The 23367-nt window shown below is 41.4% G+C and overlaps 1 protein-coding gene and 1 pseudogene across 3 annotated transcripts in view; both read right to left on the reverse strand.

The window, feature by feature from the left end:
• Nucleotides 1-23367, reverse strand: part of CLEC7A (C-type lectin domain containing 7A) — a 45687-nt gene that overhangs the window by 9481 nt on the left and 12839 nt on the right. Inside the window, exons 3-5 of one of the 3 annotated variants that reach the window (XM_059682183.1) lie at nt 7567-7735; nt 5284-5382; nt 833-958 (exon numbers count right to left, since the gene is read on the reverse strand). In XM_059682183.1, the coding sequence (XP_059538166.1) occupies nt 833-958; nt 5284-5382; nt 7567-7669 (328 nt within the window). In that variant the 5' untranslated portion in view covers nt 7670-7735. The remainder of the gene's footprint in view (nt 1-832; nt 959-5283; nt 5383-7566; nt 7736-23367) is intronic. The other 2 variants (XM_059682181.1, XM_059682182.1) reach the window with 2 other exon arrangements.
• On the reverse strand, nt 11822-12502 carry LOC132226031 (translationally-controlled tumor protein-like; annotated as a pseudogene).

The raw sequence follows: 23367 nt of genomic DNA on the forward strand, positions 1-23367 counted from the left end.
TCTTGTCTACAATTCCTTCAAATTCAGCCTGGAACTCCCTTTCTTCATACCTCTTAAGATAAATCAACTCAAAATAAATCATTGAGGTATATGGTAATTTCATGTTAACTTTTTTACAGGTATGACATCCATTTCAGAAGGCAATTTCCCAAATGAAAAAAAGTATAAGAACAATTATTCACATTACAGAGTATTGATGTTTTGTAATATTAGCTACTTGATATAAAACATAAGGAAGGATGGGTACACAGATGGAAAACTGAAGTAAAAGTGCTGTCATATTCAATTATGATACAATTAAAAGGTCAAGTATATATAAAATTGTAGTGAAATTGTGTGGTAAAAATTAATTTAACTAGAGTTTTCAGGAATATATCTATTCGGTCTATCTCTTCTATATGTGTGTCCTTTAGCCTCTTAATTCTCACCAACATGTTTCCTTGTTTCCTTTATCTCTCCCTTTTTTCCTTTCTGATGTCTTATTTTTTATTCTTACTATATCACTATAAAATTTCAGTTCCCCAAAGGCAAATAATATATTTTGAATTATAAAATCTCCTGTGGGCCTAAACACATAGACAGGGATAAATTAGTTACTGATTTGGAAAAAAAATCCAACTTAGAACTGCACAGCCAAGTACATGGATATTTATGATATAACTTCATTGTATATAGGACAGGGGCATTTTAGACTGGGATAATACTAATGTGTGCTTTCTTTGAATGCACAGCCACTGCATGTAAAGGTTTTCTCTTTCCCCCACCCTTCCAGGCCAGAACACCAATAATTAACCTTCCTAAACCAAGAATTCCATTACTCATTTAACTTTGCCCTTGCCTGTGGTTGTGAGAGCCTTGGGAGAATCCACACTCTCTTCTAAAGATGATTGTGTGGGTTTTCTTGATGGAAAATTGTCATTCTTCAATGAGTTGCTTCCTGAATTGGATCTCCAAATACCTTCATATACCAACAATAGTGACAAAAGGATTATTCTACTGTGTTTGAAAATTTAAACTCCAAAATCCATATTTTTGTTGTAATATAAAGACTAATTCAAAAGAATATATGCATCACATATTCACTGCAATGTTATCTACAATAGCCAAGATATGGAAACAACCCAAGCAAGCGGGCAAAAAAGTTGTGAGATATACTAGTGTGTGTGTGTGTGTGTGTGTGTGTGTGTGTGTGTGTGTGTATTACTAAGCCATAAAAAAAGAATGAAATCTTAGAAGATATTATGCTAAGTGAAATAAGTCAGACAGAGAAAGACCAATACCATATGATTCCACTTACGGTATATATGGAATCTAAAGAACAAAATACATAAACAAATAAAATAGAAACAGATTTTTAGATATAGAGAGCAGACTGATGATGGCCAGAGAGATATTTTTTTTTTTAATCCTCACCCAAGGATATGGTTTTTTGTTGTTGTTTTACTGATTTTAGAAAGAAAGTAATGAAGAGGGAGAGGGAGAAGGAGAGGAAAAGGGAGGGAAGGAAAGAGGGAGGGAGGGAGAGAGGGAGAGAGAGAGACAGAGAGAGAGAGGGGGGAGAGAGAGAGAGAGAGAGAGAGAGAGAGACATTGATGCAAGAAGCATTGATCATTTGCCTCCCACATATGCCCAGACAGGGAATGGAACTTGCAATCTGGGCACGCACTCTGACTGGGAACTGACCATGACCCTTTGGTGCATGGGACAATACTCCAAACAACTGAGCCATGCCATCCAGGGAAAGAGATACATTTTTTATTAGTGACTAGGGGCCCGATGCACGAAATTCGTGCACTGGGTGTGTGTGTGGGGGGAGGGGAGTGTCCCTCAGCCCAGCCTGCCCCCTCTCACATACTGGGAGCCCTCAGGCGTTGACCCTCATCACCCTCCAATCACAGGATTGGCCCCTTGCCCAGGCCTGACGCCTCTGACAGAGGCGTAGACCCCCATCACCCTCCGATTGCCTGATCGGCCCCTTGCCCAGGCCTGACGCCTCCGCCAGAGGTGTCAGGCTTGGACAGGGGACCCCCACCTGCCCCCGAACACTGGCTCTGACCCCCGCCCAGGCCTGAGGCCTCTGGCCAAGGAATCATGCCTGGGAAGGGGACCCCCATCTGCCCCTGATCACTGGCTCTGACCCCCGCCCAGGCCTGAGGCCTCTGGCCAAGGAATCATGCCTGGGCAGGGGACCCTCATCTGCCCCCAATCACTGGCTCTGGCCCCCGCCCAGGCCTGAGGCCTCTGGCCAAGGAATCATGCCTGGGCAGGGGACCCTCATCTGCCCCCAATCACTGGCTCTGGCCCCCGCCCAGGCCTGAGGCCTCTGGCCCAGCAATCATACCTGGGCAGGGGACCCCCATCTCCCTCTGATCGCTTGCTTCACCCCCTGCCCAAGCCTGACGCCTCTGACCCAGGCTTCAGGCCTGGGCAAGGGGACCATCATATCCCCCCAATCCCCGGCTCCACCCCCCACCCAGGCCTGATGCCTCGGCCAGAGGAGTTGACCCTCATCACCCTCTGATCACCAATCACTGGATCGGCCCCTTGACCAGGCCTGAGGCCTCCGGCAGAGGTGTCAGGCCTGGGCAGGGGACCCCCAGCTCCCCGCGGTTGCAGGCTCCGCCCCTGCCCAGGCCTAACGCCTCTGGCCTAGGCGTCCGGCCCGGGCAGCGGGGACCTGCAGTGGCAGCGGGGGTTTCCGCCCCTGCCCCTGCAGGGCGCCTCTGGCCTAGGCGTTCGGCCCAGGCAGCGGGGACCTGAGGGACCCCTAGCTCCTGGGACTGCCAGCTTCAACCGTGCCCAGCTCCCATCGCTGGCTCCACCCCTACTTCCTGCTATCACTGGCCAGGGCGGAAAAGGCACCTGATTCTCCGATCATGGCTGGGGGGCAGGGAAAGGCAGTCCCAGGGCCGCCTTTGCCCTGCCCCCCAGCTCTTAGCTCCCCCCTGGGTTTCTGATCACTGTCAGTGGCAGGGGGCTTCTTCCTGCTTTGCCTTTCGCCTCCCTGCATTGTGCCTACATATGCAAATTAACCGCCATCTTGTTGGCAGTTAATTTGCATATAGCCCTGATTAGCCAATGAAAAGGGTAGCGTCGTACACCAATTACCATTTTTCTCTTTTATTAGTGTAGACTAGAGGCCCAGTGCACAAAAATTTGTGCACTCGGGTCGGGGGGGTCCCTCAGCCCGGCCTGTGCCCTCTCGCAGTCTGGGACCCCTCGGGAGATAACAACCTGCTGGCTTAGGCCTGCTCCCGGGTGGCAGAGGGCAGGCCCAATCCCTAGGTGCAGCCCCTGGTTGGGCTCAGGGCAGGGCCGATTGGGGGGTTGGGGCACCATCCCCTGTCACACTCAAGGCAGGGTCGATGGGGAGGTTGTGGCGCGACCCCCTGTCATGCACAGAGCAGGGCCAATGCAGGGGTTGGGGTGCTGCCCCCTGTCACACACAGAGCAGGGCCCATCAGGGGGGTTGGGGCTCCATACCATCATGCACAGAGCAGGGCCCATCAGGGGGTTGGGGAGCTCCCCCCTGTCACACACAGAGCAGGGCCCATCAGGGGTTTGAGGAGCTCCCCCCTGTCACTCACAGAGTAGGTCCGATAGGGGAGTTGGGGTGCCGCCCTCTATCACCCACAGAGCAGGGCCAATCAGGGGATTGGGGCGCCGCCACTGTCACACTCAGGGCAGGGCTGATGGGGAGGTTATGGCTCTACCCTGTCACACACAGAGCAGGGCCGATCAGGGGGTTTGGGCGTTGCCCACTGTCACGCTGATCCCTGTGCCAGGAGGCCTCTCGGCTCCGCTGATCCCGGTGCTGGGAGGCATATTACCCTTTTACTATATAGGATAGAGGCCTGGTGCATGGGTGGGGCCAGCTGGTTTGCCCTGAAGGGTGTCCTGGATCAGGGTGGGGGTCCCCACTGGGGTGCCTGGCCAGTCTGGGTGAGGGTCTGAGGGCTGTTATCAGGCTGGGGGTGACTGAAGCTCCCAACTGCTCCTTCTTTCCTTTTTTTCTTTTTTATTCTGGGCCAGCTTTAGCTTGAGGCTTGGCTCCAGCTCTTAGGCCTCCGATGCTGAAAGCAGGTTTCTGGCCTTTGCATACAATGTTGCGAATCTGCTGGCTGAAAGTCCGGCGGTATTTGTTACAGTGTTTCAAACTGCAGGCTCAGAGGCCTGCAGCTGCAGGCGGGGAACGTTGGTTTCCTCTGTCACTGAGGCAACCAAGCCTCATGTTAGTTTCAAGCTGCCTGGCTGCTGGCCGCCATCTTGGCTGACAGTTAATTTGCATATCTCGCTGATTAGCCAATGAAAAGGGTAGCGGTCGTACACCAATTACCATGTTTCTCTTTTATTAGTGTAGATAAACACATAACACATTGCTGATACAGAGGTAAAGATTGATAGCTGATAGATAAATAGATGATAGATAGATTAAATAGATGGGAGGAAAATAACTTCCATGAAGGTGGTATAGTAAAAAAAGGAAAAATGAAACAGAGAAGAAGAAAGAGTATTAAGGAGAAAGCAAGAAGCACATAGAATAAAGTCAATTGGAGCCATGATAAATTTGGGATAATAATAAATCTTCGTGTGTTTTTTTTTCACATTTTAAAAATGAGAGCTCCTTGAGAACCTGCCCTGTACCTATAACGTAGATTATACTCAATAAACATTTGATAATTAAATAATCTAATAAAGACTCTCTGAAGGCAAAATAGTACTTTATTGACAGTAGAATGCATGAGATATAAAATCTAAGGAGATTTATTCATCCATTACAAAATATCTACTTAGTACTTAGTAAGTGCCTCAGGTAATTTCTGCACTTCTATTAAAGATGAGATATAAAACAGTTTTCTTAAATCATGAGCTATCAGAATAGCTTGTAGTCTTATTAGGGAATTTATTTTATTAGATAGCACCACTTTGTACTTTCTTCTTCACTTCCACTGGTTTCCTTCCATTAGTTTATTCCAGAAATTCCACAGCTTTGAAACCAGGAAGATAGTAGAGCGATGTAGTTCAGCGTATGAGTTTTTTAGACAGATTGCCTAAATTTCTAACTGTGGTCCTACCACTAACTAGTTTATGATCCTTAAAAAGTAAAATAGCCTGCCATACTCTTACTTCCCTTATAAATAAAATGAGAATTAATGGCACCAATTGAATAGGATTAATATACAGACTAAATTACATTATGCATGTCAAGCTTTTAAAAGAATGTCTCACACATTATAAATGCTTGCTCAATATCTGTTGCTGTTAATCTACAGTAGTACTCACCCATAGTACCCAGGACTATAGCTATCACCAGTATTACCAAGCATAGGATTCCCAAAGTCACAGCAATGGAACGCCAAGGAAGAGATGCAGCACAAGGTCCTGATGGAGACAGAGGGAACAGGGATTGGATGAAGAAACAGGATGCTTGGCCTGTGTGACTCAGTGGCTGAGCGTCAACCCATGAACGGTTCGATTCCCAGTCAAGGCAAATGCCTCTGGGTTGTGGGCTCAATCCCCAGTAGGGGGCATGCAGGAGGCAGGCAATAGATGATTCTCTTTCATCATTGATGTTTTATCTCTCTCTTCCTCTCCTTTCCTCTCCCTGAAATCAATAGAAGCATATCATATATATATATATATATATATATATATATATATATATATATATATATATAATTGATTTCAGAGAGGAAGGGAGAGGGAGAGATAGAAATAACAATGATGAAAGAGAATCATTAATTGGCTGCCTCCTTCATACCCCCACACTGGGAATTGAGCCCACAACTCAGGCATGTGCCCTTGACTGGAATTGAACCCGGGATCATTCAGTCTGCAGGCTGACACTCTAACCAGTGAGCCAAACCAGCTAGGGCAGAAACTTTAAATAAAAAAAATAAAAAAAAGAAATAGGATGATGGATAATGGTACACTTAAATTCTACAATTCATCCAAATCTGGCAAATTCTAAAGTGAATCATTAATCACTGATACCCTGATTATCTAGTTATCTAGGGTTAGTCTGAGTTTTTCCCCACCTTTAGCATATCTCTTTGGGTTCTGGAATTGTAATTTGAGCACAGTGCCTTTATAATTATGCACTCCTAATTTCAGTTCTACATTGATGTCTATAAGTCTTGATATTACCAGGATTCCTGAAATCCCACTCATTCTTAGAAGAGATAGCTTTATGTGGAGGAAATAGTACTGATTACTACGGGTGATCTTCCCTTTTTATGTAGGTATTGCATGACTTTGGGCAAATTATTTCTTTTTTAAAAAAAAATTATCTTTGTGAAAAAATGAGGTAATAATATTCCAAAGAATTATTGTGAGAATTAAGCAAGCTAACACATGGAAAAGCACCTAGTTTACTAGTAGAGACTACTAACAGATTATAGGTAACTCACTGTGTGTCTATACATATGCATGAACACACACACACCTCCCTACCTCTTGCATCATCCCGTTTCTCCACTCTTCCCCAACAGGTTGCTCAAAAAAAACATTGTGTTAGTGGTGAGAGCAAAATAATTGGGCAATGTGAATGACCAGAAAGCAGAAGAGAGCAAATTATGATCTCAAACCTTGTGGATAGTCTTTTTCCTGATAATAGGGAACTCATTTTATGTTGCCATCACCACTCCAAGAATATAGTTTTCCCTTTAACTTAGAAGAAGCAGTAAGAGCACTTAAGATAATTGTCAGATAGAAGAATTATAGAGGAGACTAAATGGAAGAAAAAGATCTTTTAATGCTCTTCCCCATATTTCACTTCTTTCACATTTTCTTTAAGACTCATGGGTTACTAATAGGACCTTTTCATCTAATGCATATATTTTTCTTCACTGACTTACAAAGAATTTCTTTTGTTTTTTAAAAACATCCAAATCCAGCTCTTACCACATATACATAAAAAATCAGGTTCAGTATTCTAAATCCTATAACTTCCAACTTCCCTTTGGCCTTTACCACAAAATCATAAGTTTATCTTTATCTCTCACCTATCTTCCATCTTTTCATTCTTGTCTTTCTTATCCCTGATATCTTGATATGGTTTATGTATACACTTTCAGTTTTCCTGACCTCCATTCTACAATTTACTTCTATCAGACAAATCACTCCTATTGAAATTCTTTCATCTTTGCAGCTTATCATACTTATTACCAGTCCCTCGCTGCTGACCAATCTATTTCTGTAGAACAGATATTATGAGTACTTTCTATCATCCTCATAATTAATTTAAATATGAATAATTAGTCACCGAATGGTTGTTACAAGAAAAGGCTTATCTTCAGTGACTTTGGAAAACCTTTTAAAATATGTTAATATTTTAAAACTTTGTACTGTCTTTGCAATTTGTCTTTAAATCTAAAACTGTTCTAAAAAGTAAAAGTTTTTAAAAAATAATATATATATACATATATATATATACACATATATATGTGTGTGTGTATATATATATTACTAAGTCCCTTACATTCACAAGTCTTTCAAATTTTCTCCACTTGGTTAAGTGTTTTAGTTGATGAGAATGAAAATGTGGAAGGCAGAAAGAAAAAATACCTTTCTCTGAGGACACAGGTCTCTTGGTGATGCCTCTGGAGCTGAACTGTAACTGCGTATATCCATCTTCATCCAAAGTTTCTAGCTCAGATCGGTATGCCATTGTTCCACGGAGTTCTTCAATTGACACAAGATTTGAGAGCTCTTCCCTCTCTTCTATGACAATTGTCTGTGGACCAAAGAGGATCTATGAGGCAAGTCATGTGAGAACAAGTTGAGCCTAAGTAAGTAGTACAACCAGTTACCCAAAAGCAGGAAATGAAAACTATGTTGTAAGTTCCATTTATATCTTTAGATCCTGTTTCTGAGACTGATGCCTTAAAAAAATTATAAGGCAGCACCATAGACAGGTCTTTATTTCAGACCAAAAATAAGAAGCATAAAAAGATTAATATCTTATGCTGTTGTCATTACAGTCACAAATAAATTCTGCATCACTAATTGGCTTGGCCTATGTAAACTATCAAACAACTTTGGTACCGTAATTTTATCATTACTTTGTTTTACTATACATTCATTCATTTATTCATGTACTCACTCATTCACTAAGCATATATTGAATGCCCATCTTTTGAAATGGCAGGAGCTGGAATACAAGGATAAATGAAGAAACTCATTCTCTCATCGTGGAAACCTACAGATAGATATATGAAGGATGCTATAAAAAGGTACATTGTTATAACAACAGAGACTAAACAAACTTCTTTGGGATTTGCCAGGGATTGGTAATACAAAGTAATAATTATTTATTGAACAAATTACTATAAGCTAAGTACTAGCCAGTGAGCATGTTTTCTCATTCAATCTTAATTTTCCAACAAGACCATGTGATAGGTATTATTTGTCCTATTTTTAAATGAAAAAGTTAAAACAGTAATTTTACTCCCTTGCTCAGTTTTAAGAAGCCAGTAAAAATATTGGAGCAAGGAATCAAACTAATATCTACTCTTGCTGGAAAATGTATGATCTTTTCTGTTTTGCTGCACTGCTTCATTCACCATTTCATACACTTATATTGCTAATAACATTATAGAGAATTCTGGGACTGAAATATTAGGCTAAATGTTTGATTTTTTTTCCTGCATTCCAATTGCCATAGTAATGCCCCCCAAAATACTTATCATTGCTGGAAACTAGAGATGTACCCAACCCATTTACAAGACTTTGAAGCAAGTAGAATGAAGGAGGAATGTAACATTGAAACAATGAGGACAGATTTCCTTCATTAATCTTTCTTTCCTACTGAAGGAAATAGAGAAGAGGACCAGCTTGGATTGCATGCAACTTCCTCAAAACAAAAGGCTAGGGACTTTTTAAAGGCGGGAGTGTGCTAAGGAAAAGTTGCTGAGTGGCATTAAGGGGAGTTAATCCATGTGACTAGATCATGTGGATTTGTTGCTTATCCAGAAGAGAAAGAAATGTCTGTCCTTATGACAGGAAGCAATGGTACCTGTTGAAGCTGAGTGGTGCTTCCTCTGAAGTTACACACCCTTATCCTCCCTTCCACAGGCACTGGGAGAGCAAGCATTATCTCCCTAACTGCCTGAATGTTTGCATTCAAGGAGATGTCTCTAAGGTCCTTGAAGTAAGTTTGGGGTGGTATATTTTACACCTTAAAGGGCAGGTAAATAATTTATAATGTGCACTGGAGCTGGGGTCCCTCAGCCCAGCCTGCATCCTCTCACAGTCTGGGAGCCCTTGGGGGATGTCCACCTGCCAGCTTAGGCCCACTCCCCATGAGTCCAGCTTCTGCTTCTGGCTGAGCAGCTCTCCCCCTGTGGGAGCACACTGACCACCAGGGGGCAGCTCCTGCATTGAGCATCTGCCCCCTAGTGGTCAGTGCACACCATAGCCACTGGTCATTCCGGTTGTTCTGCCATAACAGTTGCTTAAGCTTTTATTATATAGACTAGAGGTCCGGTGCACAAAATTTATGCACGTGTAGGGTTCCTAGGCCTATCTGTGGGGTGACCGGGAGGGCAATCAGGAGGTCCCTGCTGGCACCTGCCTTGGCCAGCCTGGCACTGCCTGTTCACCAGTCAGCCCCATCCCCTGCTACCACCCGCTTGCTGGCCAGCCCTGCCCCTCCCACCTCCACTGGTCAACTCCCTTTGCGGGGCGACCAGCAGGGCAATCAGGGGGCCCGCCTTGACTGGCCTATTGATTTCAGAGAGGGAAAGGGAGAGAGAGATGGAAACATCAATGATGATAGAGAGCCATTTATTGGCTGTCTCCTGCCCACCCCACACCCGATGTACAGCATAATGGTTATGTTATTGTCATGATTAGCTAGTAATTAATATTAATAATAGGAAGAGAGAAAGTGAGAGGTCAGACATTATAGGCATGGTCATCTGGACAGTGTCACCAGAAAGCTACAGTTTCACACTCCCCAGAAAACCACCTGTCCATTTCCTGCAGATCACTAGGGGAATGGATCCAACAAAAGGGGAGATGGGCTTATGCACAGGAAAGTTGGGGTGACATAAGGAGGGTGCTTGCTTGTCAGTCTAACCTGGGAAAAAGATCATTGGCTATGGGTGGTGAAGCCACTGCAAGCACATGAAATCTTGAAGGGTTTATGGATTAAGTTCGTGGTTATAATTCCCAATGAGCACCTTCTCTGTTGCCCCTCTTACTCTTCTTGTTCTCCTCTTGTGCTCTGACACTCTTGCTCTGTGACCCACACTCGCCTCATGCACTTGCCTGTTCTCTCTCCATAGCCATGTAATCTTAAGCAACCCATGGCCCAGGGCCACGCAGACTCTACATGTAGGATGCTGGACTGGACTGTGCTTTAATATGGAGTGAAGGCTCTGGGAAGTGGTCTTAATTCTTGCCCTACTGAAGACAAGATTGGACTTCTTCCATGGCAGGACATAGGAAAATGCAACATTGGAAACCCAGTGGCTTAATTCCATGGAAATAAAGATCACTCATCCTCCCAAATGAGTCTCAGGAAATTCCTTTCCTTGCCACATCACAAGAACTCCATGTCCATCGGTAATAGATGAGGACACAGATTGCACCCACTGATAACAATTAGACAATCATACACTTTATACAATGTTCTCCCTGTTATTTCCAGTAACCACATGGCATCATACGTAGTTATTACCATATTACTGACTATATTTTCTATGCTGTACTTTAACAAGTTGTCCTTACATTGCCTTTGGAAAGCAAGGAGTAGACTAAGAATGGTTGGTGTTATTTTGAAGTGGGAAATTTTTTGTATGTGTATTTGTTTGCTTTAAGTCACATGTGATATTATCCCTCTTTCTTCCATCCATAATTGCCCTTTCTTCTTCTTAGCATTTTGTCACTAAATAGGTATCCAGGTTTTGGTTAATTGAATATATTTGCTATATTTCTTTTTGTCCTGTGACATTTAACTCAAAATCATCTCTAATAGGAAGAAAAATATAGCAAAACTTGATGCAAGATAGGCCAAACAGAAAAGTCTATAAATTTCCCAGTATGGATATGACTAGAGCATCTCTGATTTTTCTTGTTTTATATTTGGGAATTTCATAAATAATTTTATCTAGAAAAAAAAAAGCAATTAAACCCAGAAAATATTTGGAAGGAATTCACCTGGTATATTCCATTCATTTTTTAAAGGGGAGTGGTGCACAAGATAGGACCATTTAATTGCATAAGGGAAAAAATATCTGTTATTGGCAGAATTTCTAAATTCAGAGTCCATGTTCTAGCTAATAAATGCATCATGTTGCTTTGTTCTTGTCACTGAGTGAGTTTAGATGTGCTGTTTAATTTTCTCTACTTGTTTCCTCACCAGTAAAATAATGATGGGTCTTAAGTCTCTTTTGGGATATTTGTATGGTGAGTAAGAGAGGAACAGGATAACTAAAAGATAAAAATAGATTTCCTATGGTGTGTGATCTAAGTCAGTATGAATTAATCAAAAAAGAGTTATCAAAACCAGGCAGGAGTGAATGACATGGTGGTGGCATCTGCTGCTTTGTATTAGAAATTTCAAGGCAAGGTAGAGGAAGTTGATCTGTTTTAATAACACTTGTGAGTAAAATTGAAGATTCTTTGCAGGCTGGACCTGATTCATAGTAAAAATGTGACGTTCACTCTGCTTAAAGGCATCTCTATGTCTTCATTGTTAAGCAATTGTGGCTGTCAAGAGTTACATTTGATTATAATAAACCATTGGAATCCTTTAATAATTACCATGTATCTTTATTTTATTTCTTTCTTTATTTAATTTTAGTTTAAATGCATTTTATTTTTAGACAACCTATATGTTTTTTTCTTAAAAACAATGCCTCTGCTCCGAATAAATCAGGATCAAAATAAATGAAGAGCTCAAGATAACATCAGTCCTATTTGTCCTTGTCTTGGTGTGTGGATGAAAAGCAGCAGCCAGTTATGATAACAGGTGATAGAACCAAATTGCCAAATTAGTTAACATTTTTCCATTTCTAAGCCATCCTTAAAGAAATCAAGCATGGGGGTCACACCATCCTCACGGTAGTCCGGCAGAGTCACCATGCCATCTGGACTCATGTTTTCACCAGTAAAGAACTACCAGCTTTTTAAATGAGCAAGGATGGGCTTGACTTGTTCTGCAGCCTCTGTATAAAAGGCTTTATTCTTTCTGCTCTCTGTTCTTCAAGTTTCCCTTTGATTGATTTCATATAATATCTGATGTACTTCTTGTAGGCTTCTTTTGTGACGCTGGCTTCCTGCAAATGATGGTTCATGACAATATCAACTCCGGCGATTACTGTGCTTTTGGTACCTTAGCCCTCAGGGGCTTCAGCAAGGGCATTTCCACCAATCAGTGAGTCATCAATGTTACCCTCTGTCCTACTGACCATCTTCCTCTCTACCTCCAGGCACAGCCCGTCCGTGATTTCCCAGATCTTATAGATATCGGAGAACATTTCATCATGGCTGATGAGGTCCCAAAAATGATCATAATGACAGTTTTGCTTCCTTCTTTCCAATTTGGATGCCTTTTATCTCTTCTTCTTGTCTGATTGCTATGGCTAGGACTTGCTGTGGCACTCAGAGGGAGGGGAGAGCAGGTGGGAAAGCTCTTTATTTTATTTTTAATTTCTGCCACCATATCATAAGTTCCAGAGGGCAGGGAACTTGTCACTACTAATTCCCAGCATTTAGAGAAGCACTTGCATGTATTAAATGAATGAATAAACTAGTATATATGTAGCTAATTTAATTTAATTGTTCATTGTCTTCCTCCACACTAGACTGTAAGTAGCTTGTTAGCACTAAAGAAAGAAGACATGTGTACTAATGCCCTAGACCTTCACACTCACGCACCACTCACTCACTGCCCATCCAGAGCAATTTCCACTCTTGTGAGCTTCATTCATGGTACGTGCCCTATACAAGTGTACCTTTTTATTTTCTTTTTTTAGACCATACTTTTACCATAACTTTTCTAAGTTTAGGTATGTTTAGATACACAAGTACTTAACATCCTATACAATAAAAGGCTAATATGCAAAGTGACTAAACGGCAGAATGACCGGTCACTATGATGTGCACTGACCACCAGGGGGTAAGCCACTTAGCCAGAAGCCAGGCTCACGACTGGCGGGAGCCTCTCCCACCTCTGTGATAGAGAGTTGTTAAATGAATAAATAAAATTTTTAAAAAGTAAGAAAAATGTCTAATGCACATCTGTTTGTCAGAGGTTTCATCTGAGAAATGTTTCGTTAGGTGATTTTGTTGTTGTGTGAACATCACTGAGTGCACTTACACAAGCCTAGATGGTATAGCCCAGTGGTCGGCAAACTGCAGCTCACGAGCCACATGCGGCTCTTTGGTCCCTTGAGTGTGGCTCTTCCACAAAATACCACGTGTGGGCGTGCACATACAGTGTGATTGAAACTTCGTGGCCCATGCGCAGAAGTCAGTATTTTGTGGAAAAGCCACACTCAAGGGGCCAAAGAGCCACATGTGGCGCGCAAGCCACAGTTTGCCGACCACTTGTATAGCCTACTACATACTTAGGCTATATGGTATAGCCTATTGGTCCTAGGCTATAAGCCTCTACAGCAGCGGTTCTCAACCTGTGGGTCACGACCCCTTTGGGAGTTGAATGACCCTTTCACAGGGGTCGCCTAAGACCGTCGGAAAATACATATATAATTACATATTGTTTTGTGATTAATCACTATGCTTTAATTATGTTCAATTTGTAACAATGAAATTGAGTGTCACCACAACATGAGGAACTGTATTAAAGGGTCGTGGCATTAGGAAGGTTGAGAACCACTGCTCTATAGCACGTTACTGTCATAAATACTATAGGCAATATAACACAACTAGAGGCCTGGTGCACAAAATTTGTGTACTCGGGGAGGTCCCTCAGCCTGGCCTGCACCCTCTCGCAGTCCAGGAGTCCTTCGGGGATGTCCGTCAGTTGGACATCCTTAGTGCTGCCACAGAGGTGGGAGAGGCTCCCGCCACCGCTGCTGCACTTGCTAGCCATGAGCCTGGCTTCTGGCTGGTGGCGCACCCCTTGGTGGTCAGTGCACATCATAGTGACTGGTTGTTCTGCTGTTCGGTTGAATTGCTTATTAGTCTTTTATTATATAGGATGTTAAGTACTTGTGCATCTAAACGTACTTAAACTTAGAAAAGTTACGGTAAAAGTATGGTATGAAAAAATGAATATAAAAAGGTACACTTGTATAGGGCCCGTGAATGAAGCTCACAAGAGTGGAAATTGCTCTGGATGGGCAGTGAGTGAGTGGTGAGTGAGTGTGAAGGTCTAGGGCATTAGTACACATGCCTGTAGGCCTTATGTAAATATTATACACACAGTCTACACTACATTTATTACAATCATTTTTGTCACTCAGTAGTAAGTTCACCTTTGCTTACTGTAAATTTTCACTATAGAATTTTTTAACTTTTTTATTTTTGTGATAAAACATTAAATACAAACACATAATACAGTTGTACAAAATTATTTTCTTTCTTTGTATCTTCATTCTATAAGCTTTTCCCTGTTGTTAATTTAAAAATATATTTTTTTCTCTTTAAACTTTTTTAAAAATATATTTTTATTTATTTCAGAGAGGAAGGGAGAGGGAGAAAGAGATAGAAACATCAATAATGAGAGAGAATCATTGATTGGCTGCCTTCTGCACACTCCCTACTGGGGATCAAGCCTGCAACCTGTGCATGTGCCCTTGACCGGAATCAAACCTGGAACCCTTCAGTCCACAGGTCGATGCTCTTTCCACTGAGTAAATTGGCTATGGCCTTTTTAACTTTTTTGTTAAAAGCAAAACACAAACATACATATTAGGCCTCCACAGGGTCAGGATCATTGATATCACTGTCTTCCACCTCCACATCCTATCCACTGGAAGGTCTTCAGCTGCCATCTCTTATATAACAATGCCTTCTTCTGGAATACCTCCTGAAGGACCTGCCTGAGGCTCTTCTTGAAGAGGTTAATTACTCTTTAGAAATATGTCCACGGTGGTTTACTTGTATGTGTGGTTTATTTAATCATAGATTTAAGTAGGTAATGCAGCATGAAGTTTCTCTCTAATAATGGAAACCTTTTCGTGTTGGAGTCCATGCTTTAAAACTTTTTAAGGAACTTATGGAGGTCTGTAAATCTGCTAAACTCTTCAGTGTGAATTTTTGGGGGGTTTCTTCTTCTCTTGCCTCTTGAGCTATGCATTCCTGCTCCAGTTCCAACAACTTCTCATCGGACAATTTCTCAGGCACTATCTTTAGGAGTTCCTCAATGTCATTCTCATCCACACCCAGCTTAAAATTGTTTGGCATCTCAATTGCAGCCTTGTTGATTTTTGCAACTTCCCCATCTTGGCAAATTCTTTGAAGTCATGGTGGAACCTCTTGAGTGTCTTTTTTCATTTTTTCCATATGTCATTCAAACATTTCTTGGTGACATTACCCCAAGTCCAAGCAAGGTTCATGATGCCATCATAGATGTTGTAATCTTTCCAGAATTGCATCAGTATCTTTCTCAGTAGCAACAATAGCCTGAACGAAGGCCCTCCTCAGGTAATAGGCCTTAAAAATTGCTATACCTCCTTGATTCATTGGTTGAATCAAAGATATGGTATTTAAATGGGGGAAACACCACTTTGATATTGGGATGAAGATTACCAATAAAAGGAGGATTTAAGGAATATTATCAACAATAAGCTGAATCTTGAAAGTTATGTTTTTCTTCAAACAGTACTTCATTTCACTGGCATAGCAATTCAAGAGGGTATCGTAGGAGAGGGGCTGGACCATCTGTGACTTACTGCTCCTGTAGTGCACTGGCAGTGTGTGCTTATTAATATGCTCAAAGGCCCTGTGGTTCTCACTGTGCCAGATCACAAAGGGTTTTAATTTGTAGCTTACAACATTATCTCCAAGCAAGACTGGTATTCTGTTTTTAAGAGCCTTAAAACCTGGCATTGATTTGGTCTCTTTATGGATGAAACTCCTTCTAGGTGTCTGTTTCCAGAATAGGGACATTTTATCCATATTGAATATTTAATCTGGCAAGTTCTTTTCTTTCACAATCAGTTTATCTAGAGTTCCTAAAAATTCTTCAACTGTCTTCACATGAGAACTGGAGACTCACCACTTACTTTCACATTATCCTATGTAATAAAAGCCTAATATGCTAAGTGTCCGGTCTTTCTGTCATCTGTTCAACCAAAGTGTAATATGCTAAGAATATGTTAAGGCCACTCAACCGCTCACTATGACATGCACTGACCACCAGGAGGCAGATGCTCCAACCAGTATGTTAGCTTGCTGCTGGGGTCTGGCTGTTTAGGACTGAGCGAGATGGAACAGACACAGCCAGGAGCCCTCCCACAGTCCCTCCCCGGCTGGCCAGCCTCCCACATCCCTCCCCAGCCCTGATCGTGCACCAGTGGGGCCCCTTGGCCTGGCCTGCACCCTCTTGCAAACTGAGACCCCTTGGGGGATGTCAGAACCAGTTTTGGCCCAATCCCACAGGCAAAGCCAAGGGACCCACTGGTGAATGAATTCATGCACCAGGCCTCTAGTGTAATAAATAATGATTCTTGAATTATTTAAATCACCCAGAGCTGGCAGGAAATTCAACATTGTAGGTGGGTCCAGTCTTTGCTTTGAACATCACAAACTCTTTGCTTTGTCTGTGATTGTCATAGTACTGAGAGGGATACACTTCTGTGCCTGATCTTTGATCTTCAATCCAGATCATTAGAAGTTTCTCCATAGCTTATATGACCCTTTCTCAAATTTTTATATTAGCCTGATTACCTTCAATGAAGCTGATGTTCTAACAGTGTCTGTCACTTTGCTCTAGTTCTTCAAGATCATAGCCATGGTGGAATGCTTAACTGGTGAGCAAAAACCATCACAGATTTTCCACTTTTGTAGTCCTAGTTTTATTTTCAGATCAATCACTTGATGTGGCTTCTTACTGGCAAGATCAGCAGTGGATTTTGTAAACATAGGAGCCACAATAAACAAAACAACATGAGATTTGGTCAAGCACAAGAGGAAATGATGCAATCAGGAGACACAGTAAACACAACATGTATGCTGTTGCTAGTAGTATAACATTGCCTACTGTTTTATCATAAGTAGAAAAAATTACTCTAAAATAATGATAAAAAGTATTGTATAGTAAATTCACAAACAGTAACCTAGTTGTCATTATCAAATATTATGTATTATACACAATTGTATGTGATTTTATACAACTGGCAGCCTAGTAGGTTTATTTATACCAGCAACACCACAAACATGTGAGTAATGCATTGCACTACAACATTATGATGGCCATGTTGTCACTAGGTGACAAGAATTTTTTAGTTTATTATAATCTTATGAACCACCATGGTTCATGGTTGACTGAAACATTGTTATGCCACTCATGACTATAATCAGGTATTTAAAAATTATATATTAGGAATCCTACATCATTTTCAAAATACAACACACATGTGTAATAAGATGGGCACAATATTTAGAAAGTTTCTTATTTAGTGTTTTTAAAATATTTGGGATTTGGTGTAAATAAATAAAAAATGTAATGCTGCCCTAACCGGTTTGGCTCAGTGGATAGAGCATCGACTTGCCGCCTGAAGGGTCCCAGGTTCGATTCCGGTCAAGGGCATGTACCTTGGTTGCAGGCAAATTCCCAGTAGGGGGTGTGCAGGAGGCAGCTGTTCGATGTTTCTCTCTTATTGATGTTTCTAACTCTCTATCCCTCTCCCTTCCTCTCTGTAAAAAATCAATAAAATATATATATTTTTAAATGTAATGCTATCATCTGGCCGGTGTTGCTCAGTGGTTGAGTGTCAACCTATGAACCAGGAGGTCAGGGTTCAATTCCTTGGCAGAGTACAAACCCAGTTGTGGGCTTGATCCCCATTGTGGAGTGTTCAGGAAGCAGCCAATCAATGATTCTCTCTCATCATTGATGTTTCTATCTCGCTTCCCCTCTCCCTTCCTCTCTGAAATCAATAAAAATCTATTTTTAAAAAATGTAGTGCTATCTAAACATATCTCAGAAAAGGCCTTAGCAAAGGCAGATGACTTGATGTTTCTGAATCCATTGAAGTAGATGCCTGCAGTCAGTTTTATAGGATGCTTGATTGAACTTAAATTATATTATTACTCAAGGCCTGGTGCATGAAATTTGTGCAGGGGGATGGGGTTCCCTCAGCCTGGCCTGCACCCTCTCACAATCCTAGAACCCTCGTCAGGCAGGCAGGCAGAGTGGTTAGGGGCGATCAGGCAGGCAGGCTCCCCTCTCCCAACAGTAGATTCTGTGAGGAATGGGGCTCCCTCCTCCCACTTGTCACAGTCTAGTTTGAAGGCCGGCCACACCCCCAAAAGTATGAGACCCAGAGTTCCACAGCACCCTGGCGGCCTGGGGCCCACAGACCCTTCTCACCTCCTTGCCTCAGCAGCCTGGGGTTAAAGACCCTTCTCACTACTGCTGCACCAGGCCTCTAGTATATATATAAAGCTTTGTCATCAACTTAGAAATAGAAACTATACCAGACACAGAGGCAAAAAATGACCTTCCAGTGTTGAACTGGAATTTTTTCCAGGGATCCTTTCAGCTCAACATAGCAGGATACAATAGTAGCACCCAGAAATCTATGACTTTTTTATACACCAATAATGAACTCACAGAAAGAGAAACTAAAAAAAATTCACATTTACCATTGCAACAAAAAAATTAAGATACCTAGGGATAAACTTAACTAAGGAGGTAAAAGATCTGTACTCAGAAAACAACAGAATATTGAAAAAAGAGATAGAGGAAGACATAAACAAATGGAAGAATATACCATGTTCATGGATTGGTAGAATCAACAGCATTAAAATGTGCATACTACCCAAAGCAATCTATAGATTCAATGCAATCCTCATTAAACTACCAATGGCATATTTCACAGACCAAGAACAAACTCTCCAAAAATTCATTTGGAATAAAAAAAGACCCCAAATAGCTGCAGCAATCTTGAGAAAGAAGAACAAACTTGGAGGGAATCACAATACCAGATATCAAGCTGAATTACAAAGCCACTGTCCTCAAAACTGCCTGGTACTGGTACAAGAACAGACATATAAACCAATGTAACAGAACAGAGAACCCAGAAATCAACCCAAGCCATTATGATCAATTAATATTTGATAAAGGAGGCAAGAGCATATAATGGAGTTGAGACAGTCTCTTCAATAAATGGTGTTGGGAAAATTGGACAGATACATGCAAAAAAAAATGAAGCTAGACCACCAACTTACACCATACACAAAAATAACTCAAAATGGATAAAGGACTTAAACATAAGATAGGAAACCATAAAATTCTTAGGAAAATCCATAGTCAGCAAAATATCAGGCATATGTCATAGCAATATCTTTACTGACACAACTCCTAGGACAATGGAAACTAAGGAGAAAATAAACCAATGCGACTGTCAAAATAAAAAGCTTCTACACAGCAAAAGAAACCATCAACAAAACAACAAGAAAGCCCACTGCATGGGAGAACACATTTGCCAATGTTATATCCAATAAGGGTCTAATCTCCAACATTTATAGGGAACTCATACATCTTAACAAAAGCAAGATAAACAATCCAATAAAAAAAAATGGGCAAAGGACCTAAATAGACACTTTTTGAAAGAGCACAGAAGGCCAAAAGACATATGAAAACATGCTCAAAGTCACTAATCATCCGAGAGATGCAAATCAAAACGACAATGAGGTACCATCTCACACCTGTCAGAGTGGCTATCATCAAGCATTCAACAAACAACAAGTGCTGGAGAGAATCTGAAGAAAAAGGAACCCTCATGCACTGCTGGTGGGAATGCAGACTGGTGCAGCCACTGTGGAGAACAGTATGGAGTTTCCTCAAAAAACTAAAAACGGAACTCCCATTTGACCCAGTGATCCCACTTCTAGGAATAAATCCTAAGAAATCAGAAACACCAATCAGAAAGGATATATGCACCCCTATGTTCATAGTAGCACAATTTACAATATCTAAGATTTGGAAATAGCCAAAGTGCCCATCAGCAGATGAGTGTATTAAAAAGCTGTGGTACATCTACACAATGGAATACTAAGCTGCTGTAAAAAAGAAAGAACTCTTACCATTTGCAACAGCATGGGATATACCTGGAGAACATTATTCTAAGTGAAATAAGCCAGTTGGAGAAAAATAAATATCAAATGATCTCACTCATTTGTGGACTATAATGAACAACATAAACTAGTGAACAGAAAGAGACCTAAAGACAGAGAAACATCTAACAGACCATCAAACCTCAGAGGGAAGGCAGGGAAGGATGAGGGGAGAGGGTAAGAGATCAACCAAAGGATTTGTATGAATGCATATAAGCATAACCAATGGACACAGGCACTAGGGAGGTGAGGGCATGTGCTGGGAGATGGGAGTGGCTGAGGAGAGGTCAATGGGGGGAAAAGGAGACATATATAATACTTTAAACAATACTTTAAAAATTTAACATGGGACTGCAAAGACATAGATGATTTAAAGCAAATTTGAAAAAAAAAATTGAAGGACTACCACTATGTTATTTCAAGATATACTATGAAACTACAGTCTTAGCCAGTGATGTTAATGTTGCTGTCAATCTCACCCCTGATATCTTCCAGAAGTTTTTGTTTGTTTGTTTTATGTATTTGAGTGTTCTTCTTTGGGTGCATAAATGTTTACCAGAGTTATATCCTCTTTTTGTATTGATCCCTTTAGAATTATGAAGTGGCCTTTCTTGTCTCTTGTTATGGTCTTCACTTCGAGTTCTATTTTGTCAGTTTTTATGCATGCATATAAGCATAACCAATGGATGCAAGACACTGGGAGGGAGGTGAGGGCATGTGCCAGGGGGTAGGGGAGGCTGGGGGAAGGTTAGTTGGGGGGAAAAAAAGGATACATATGTACTACTATTTGTAATACTTGAAACAATAAAAAAAGAAAAAAAAACTACAGTCTTCAAGATAGCATGGTAGTGTAAAAATATACAAGTCGATCAATGGAATAGAACAGAGTACAGAAATAGACCAAAACATATATATGGATAACTGTTGACAAAGTGCAAAGGTTATATAGTGAAGAACAATTAATCTTTTCAGCAAATGTTGCTAAAATAATTAAATATATTTAAGCAAAAAACAAACTTTGATACATAACTCACAAATTAACCCAAAATAAGTCATAGATTTCTCTGTATAATCTGAAACTATAAACTTTCTAGAAGAAAGCATAGGAGAATATTTCTTTTTTAAAATATATTTTTATTGATATTACAGAGGAAAGGAGAGAGATGGAAACATCAATAATGCGAGAGAATCACTGAACACCTGAGAGAGAATCCTGCACACCCCACACTGGGGATTGAGCTCTGACCGGGAATTGAACTGTGACCTCCTGGTTCATAGGTCAAAGCTCAACCACTGAGCCATGCCAGCGGGCAGGAGAATATTTCTGTGACTTTAAGTTAAATAACAAACTTCTAGAAACAACAATAGAAACATGAACATGGGCTTTATTAAAATAAAAAACTTCTAATTCTCTGAGTATACTATTCAGAGAACAAAAAAATAACAAGTCATAAACTGAAAAAAATTATCAAGACAATTTCTGATAAAGGACTTTTATTCAGAGTACAAAGAGCTTTCAAAACTCAATTATAAGAAAACAAGTAACAAATAAAAATTCTCAAAAAAAGTATAGCTGACTTTATCCAAGAAAATATAATAAATAAGCATATAAGAAGATGCTCAAAATCATTTTTTCATTTAGAAAATGCAAATTAAAACTACAATAATATACTACTGCATACCTATAACAATGGTTAAAATTACAAGACTAACATTCTAAGTGTACCCAATGAGGAGGTGGAATTGTGTCATCCATACACAGCTGGTAAGAATGTAAAATGGTACAACTTTGGAAAACAGTGTGGCAGTCTCCTAAGTAGCTAAACGTAGATCTAATGAATGATCCACACATTACTCAAGAGAAGAGAAATCTTATGTTCATACAAAGACTTGTACACACATGTTCATAGCAGCTTTATTTGTAACTAGAGGCCTGGTGCATGCAATTCGTACCTGGGTGGGGGGAGGTCCCTCAGCCCGGCCTGCACTCTTTCCAATCCGGGACCCCTCAGGGGATGTCCGACTGACGGTTTAGGCCTGTGGGATAGGGTCTAAACTGGCAGTCAGACATCCTTCTCACAATCCGGGACCGCTGGCTCCTAACTGCTCACATGCCTGGCTGCCTGATTGCCCCTAACCACTCTGCTTGCTGGCCTGATGCCCCTAACTGCTCCCCTGCCAACCTGATTGTCCCCTAACTGTTCCCCTGCCAATCTGATCACCCTGTAACCGTTCTCCTCTTGGCCTGATCACCCTCTAACAGTTAGTTAAGTTAACTGCTCCTCTGCTGGCCTGATCACCCCCAACTACACCCCTGCTGGCCTAATCGCCCCTAACTGCCCTCCCCTGATGGCCTAATCGCCTCTAACTGCCTCTGCCCCGGCCCACCACCGTGGCTTTTTCCAGAAGGACCTCTGGAAGATGTCCGGTCTAATTAGCATATTACCCTTTTATTAGTGTAGATAATTCTTTTCAAGAACTCAATGGTGTTAACATGTAAAAGGATAATCAGTTTGTGGTCTAGCCACACAAGAGAGTAATACTTAGTATATAAAAAGGAATGAAAAATTGATATAAACGACAAGATAGATGAATCTCAAAATAATTAAGCTAAGTGAAAGAAGCTAGGCAAAAAAGATAAAAGGAAAAAGAAGCATACTGTGTTATTTCATTCATGTAAAATACTACCAAATGCAAACTGAAATGGATTGGTAGTTGTCTGGGAAGGAAATAATGGGGAGGAGCAGGGTGAAACTTTAGGGAAGATGGATATGTTCACTATCCTGATTGTGGTGATGGTTTCAAGGGAACATGTTTACATCCCTAAAAATGTATTGATTGGGCCTGGGTGAGGGGGCTCAATCCGCCGCCTCCACCTCTGCTGCTGCCGCCTCCTCTGGGCTTCAGTTTCAGTGCAGGTAGCGGCCGCTGCCAGGACAATACGCTGCGAGCATCCCCAGGCAGTGAGGAAGAGGAGGCTCAAAGAGGTCACGCACCTGTGCCAGGATCACACAGTGTGTTAATGTTGGAGTTCCAGTTTGAAGTTGTAGTTCCTCCATAGTAGGCACATTGGGACTTGACAACTATATCTAGTCCTTGCCAAATACATCC

This window comes from Myotis daubentonii, chromosome 2 (assembly GCF_963259705.1).
Source record: "Myotis daubentonii chromosome 2, mMyoDau2.1, whole genome shotgun sequence".
Taxonomy (NCBI): Eukaryota; Metazoa; Chordata; class Mammalia; order Chiroptera; family Vespertilionidae; genus Myotis; species Myotis daubentonii.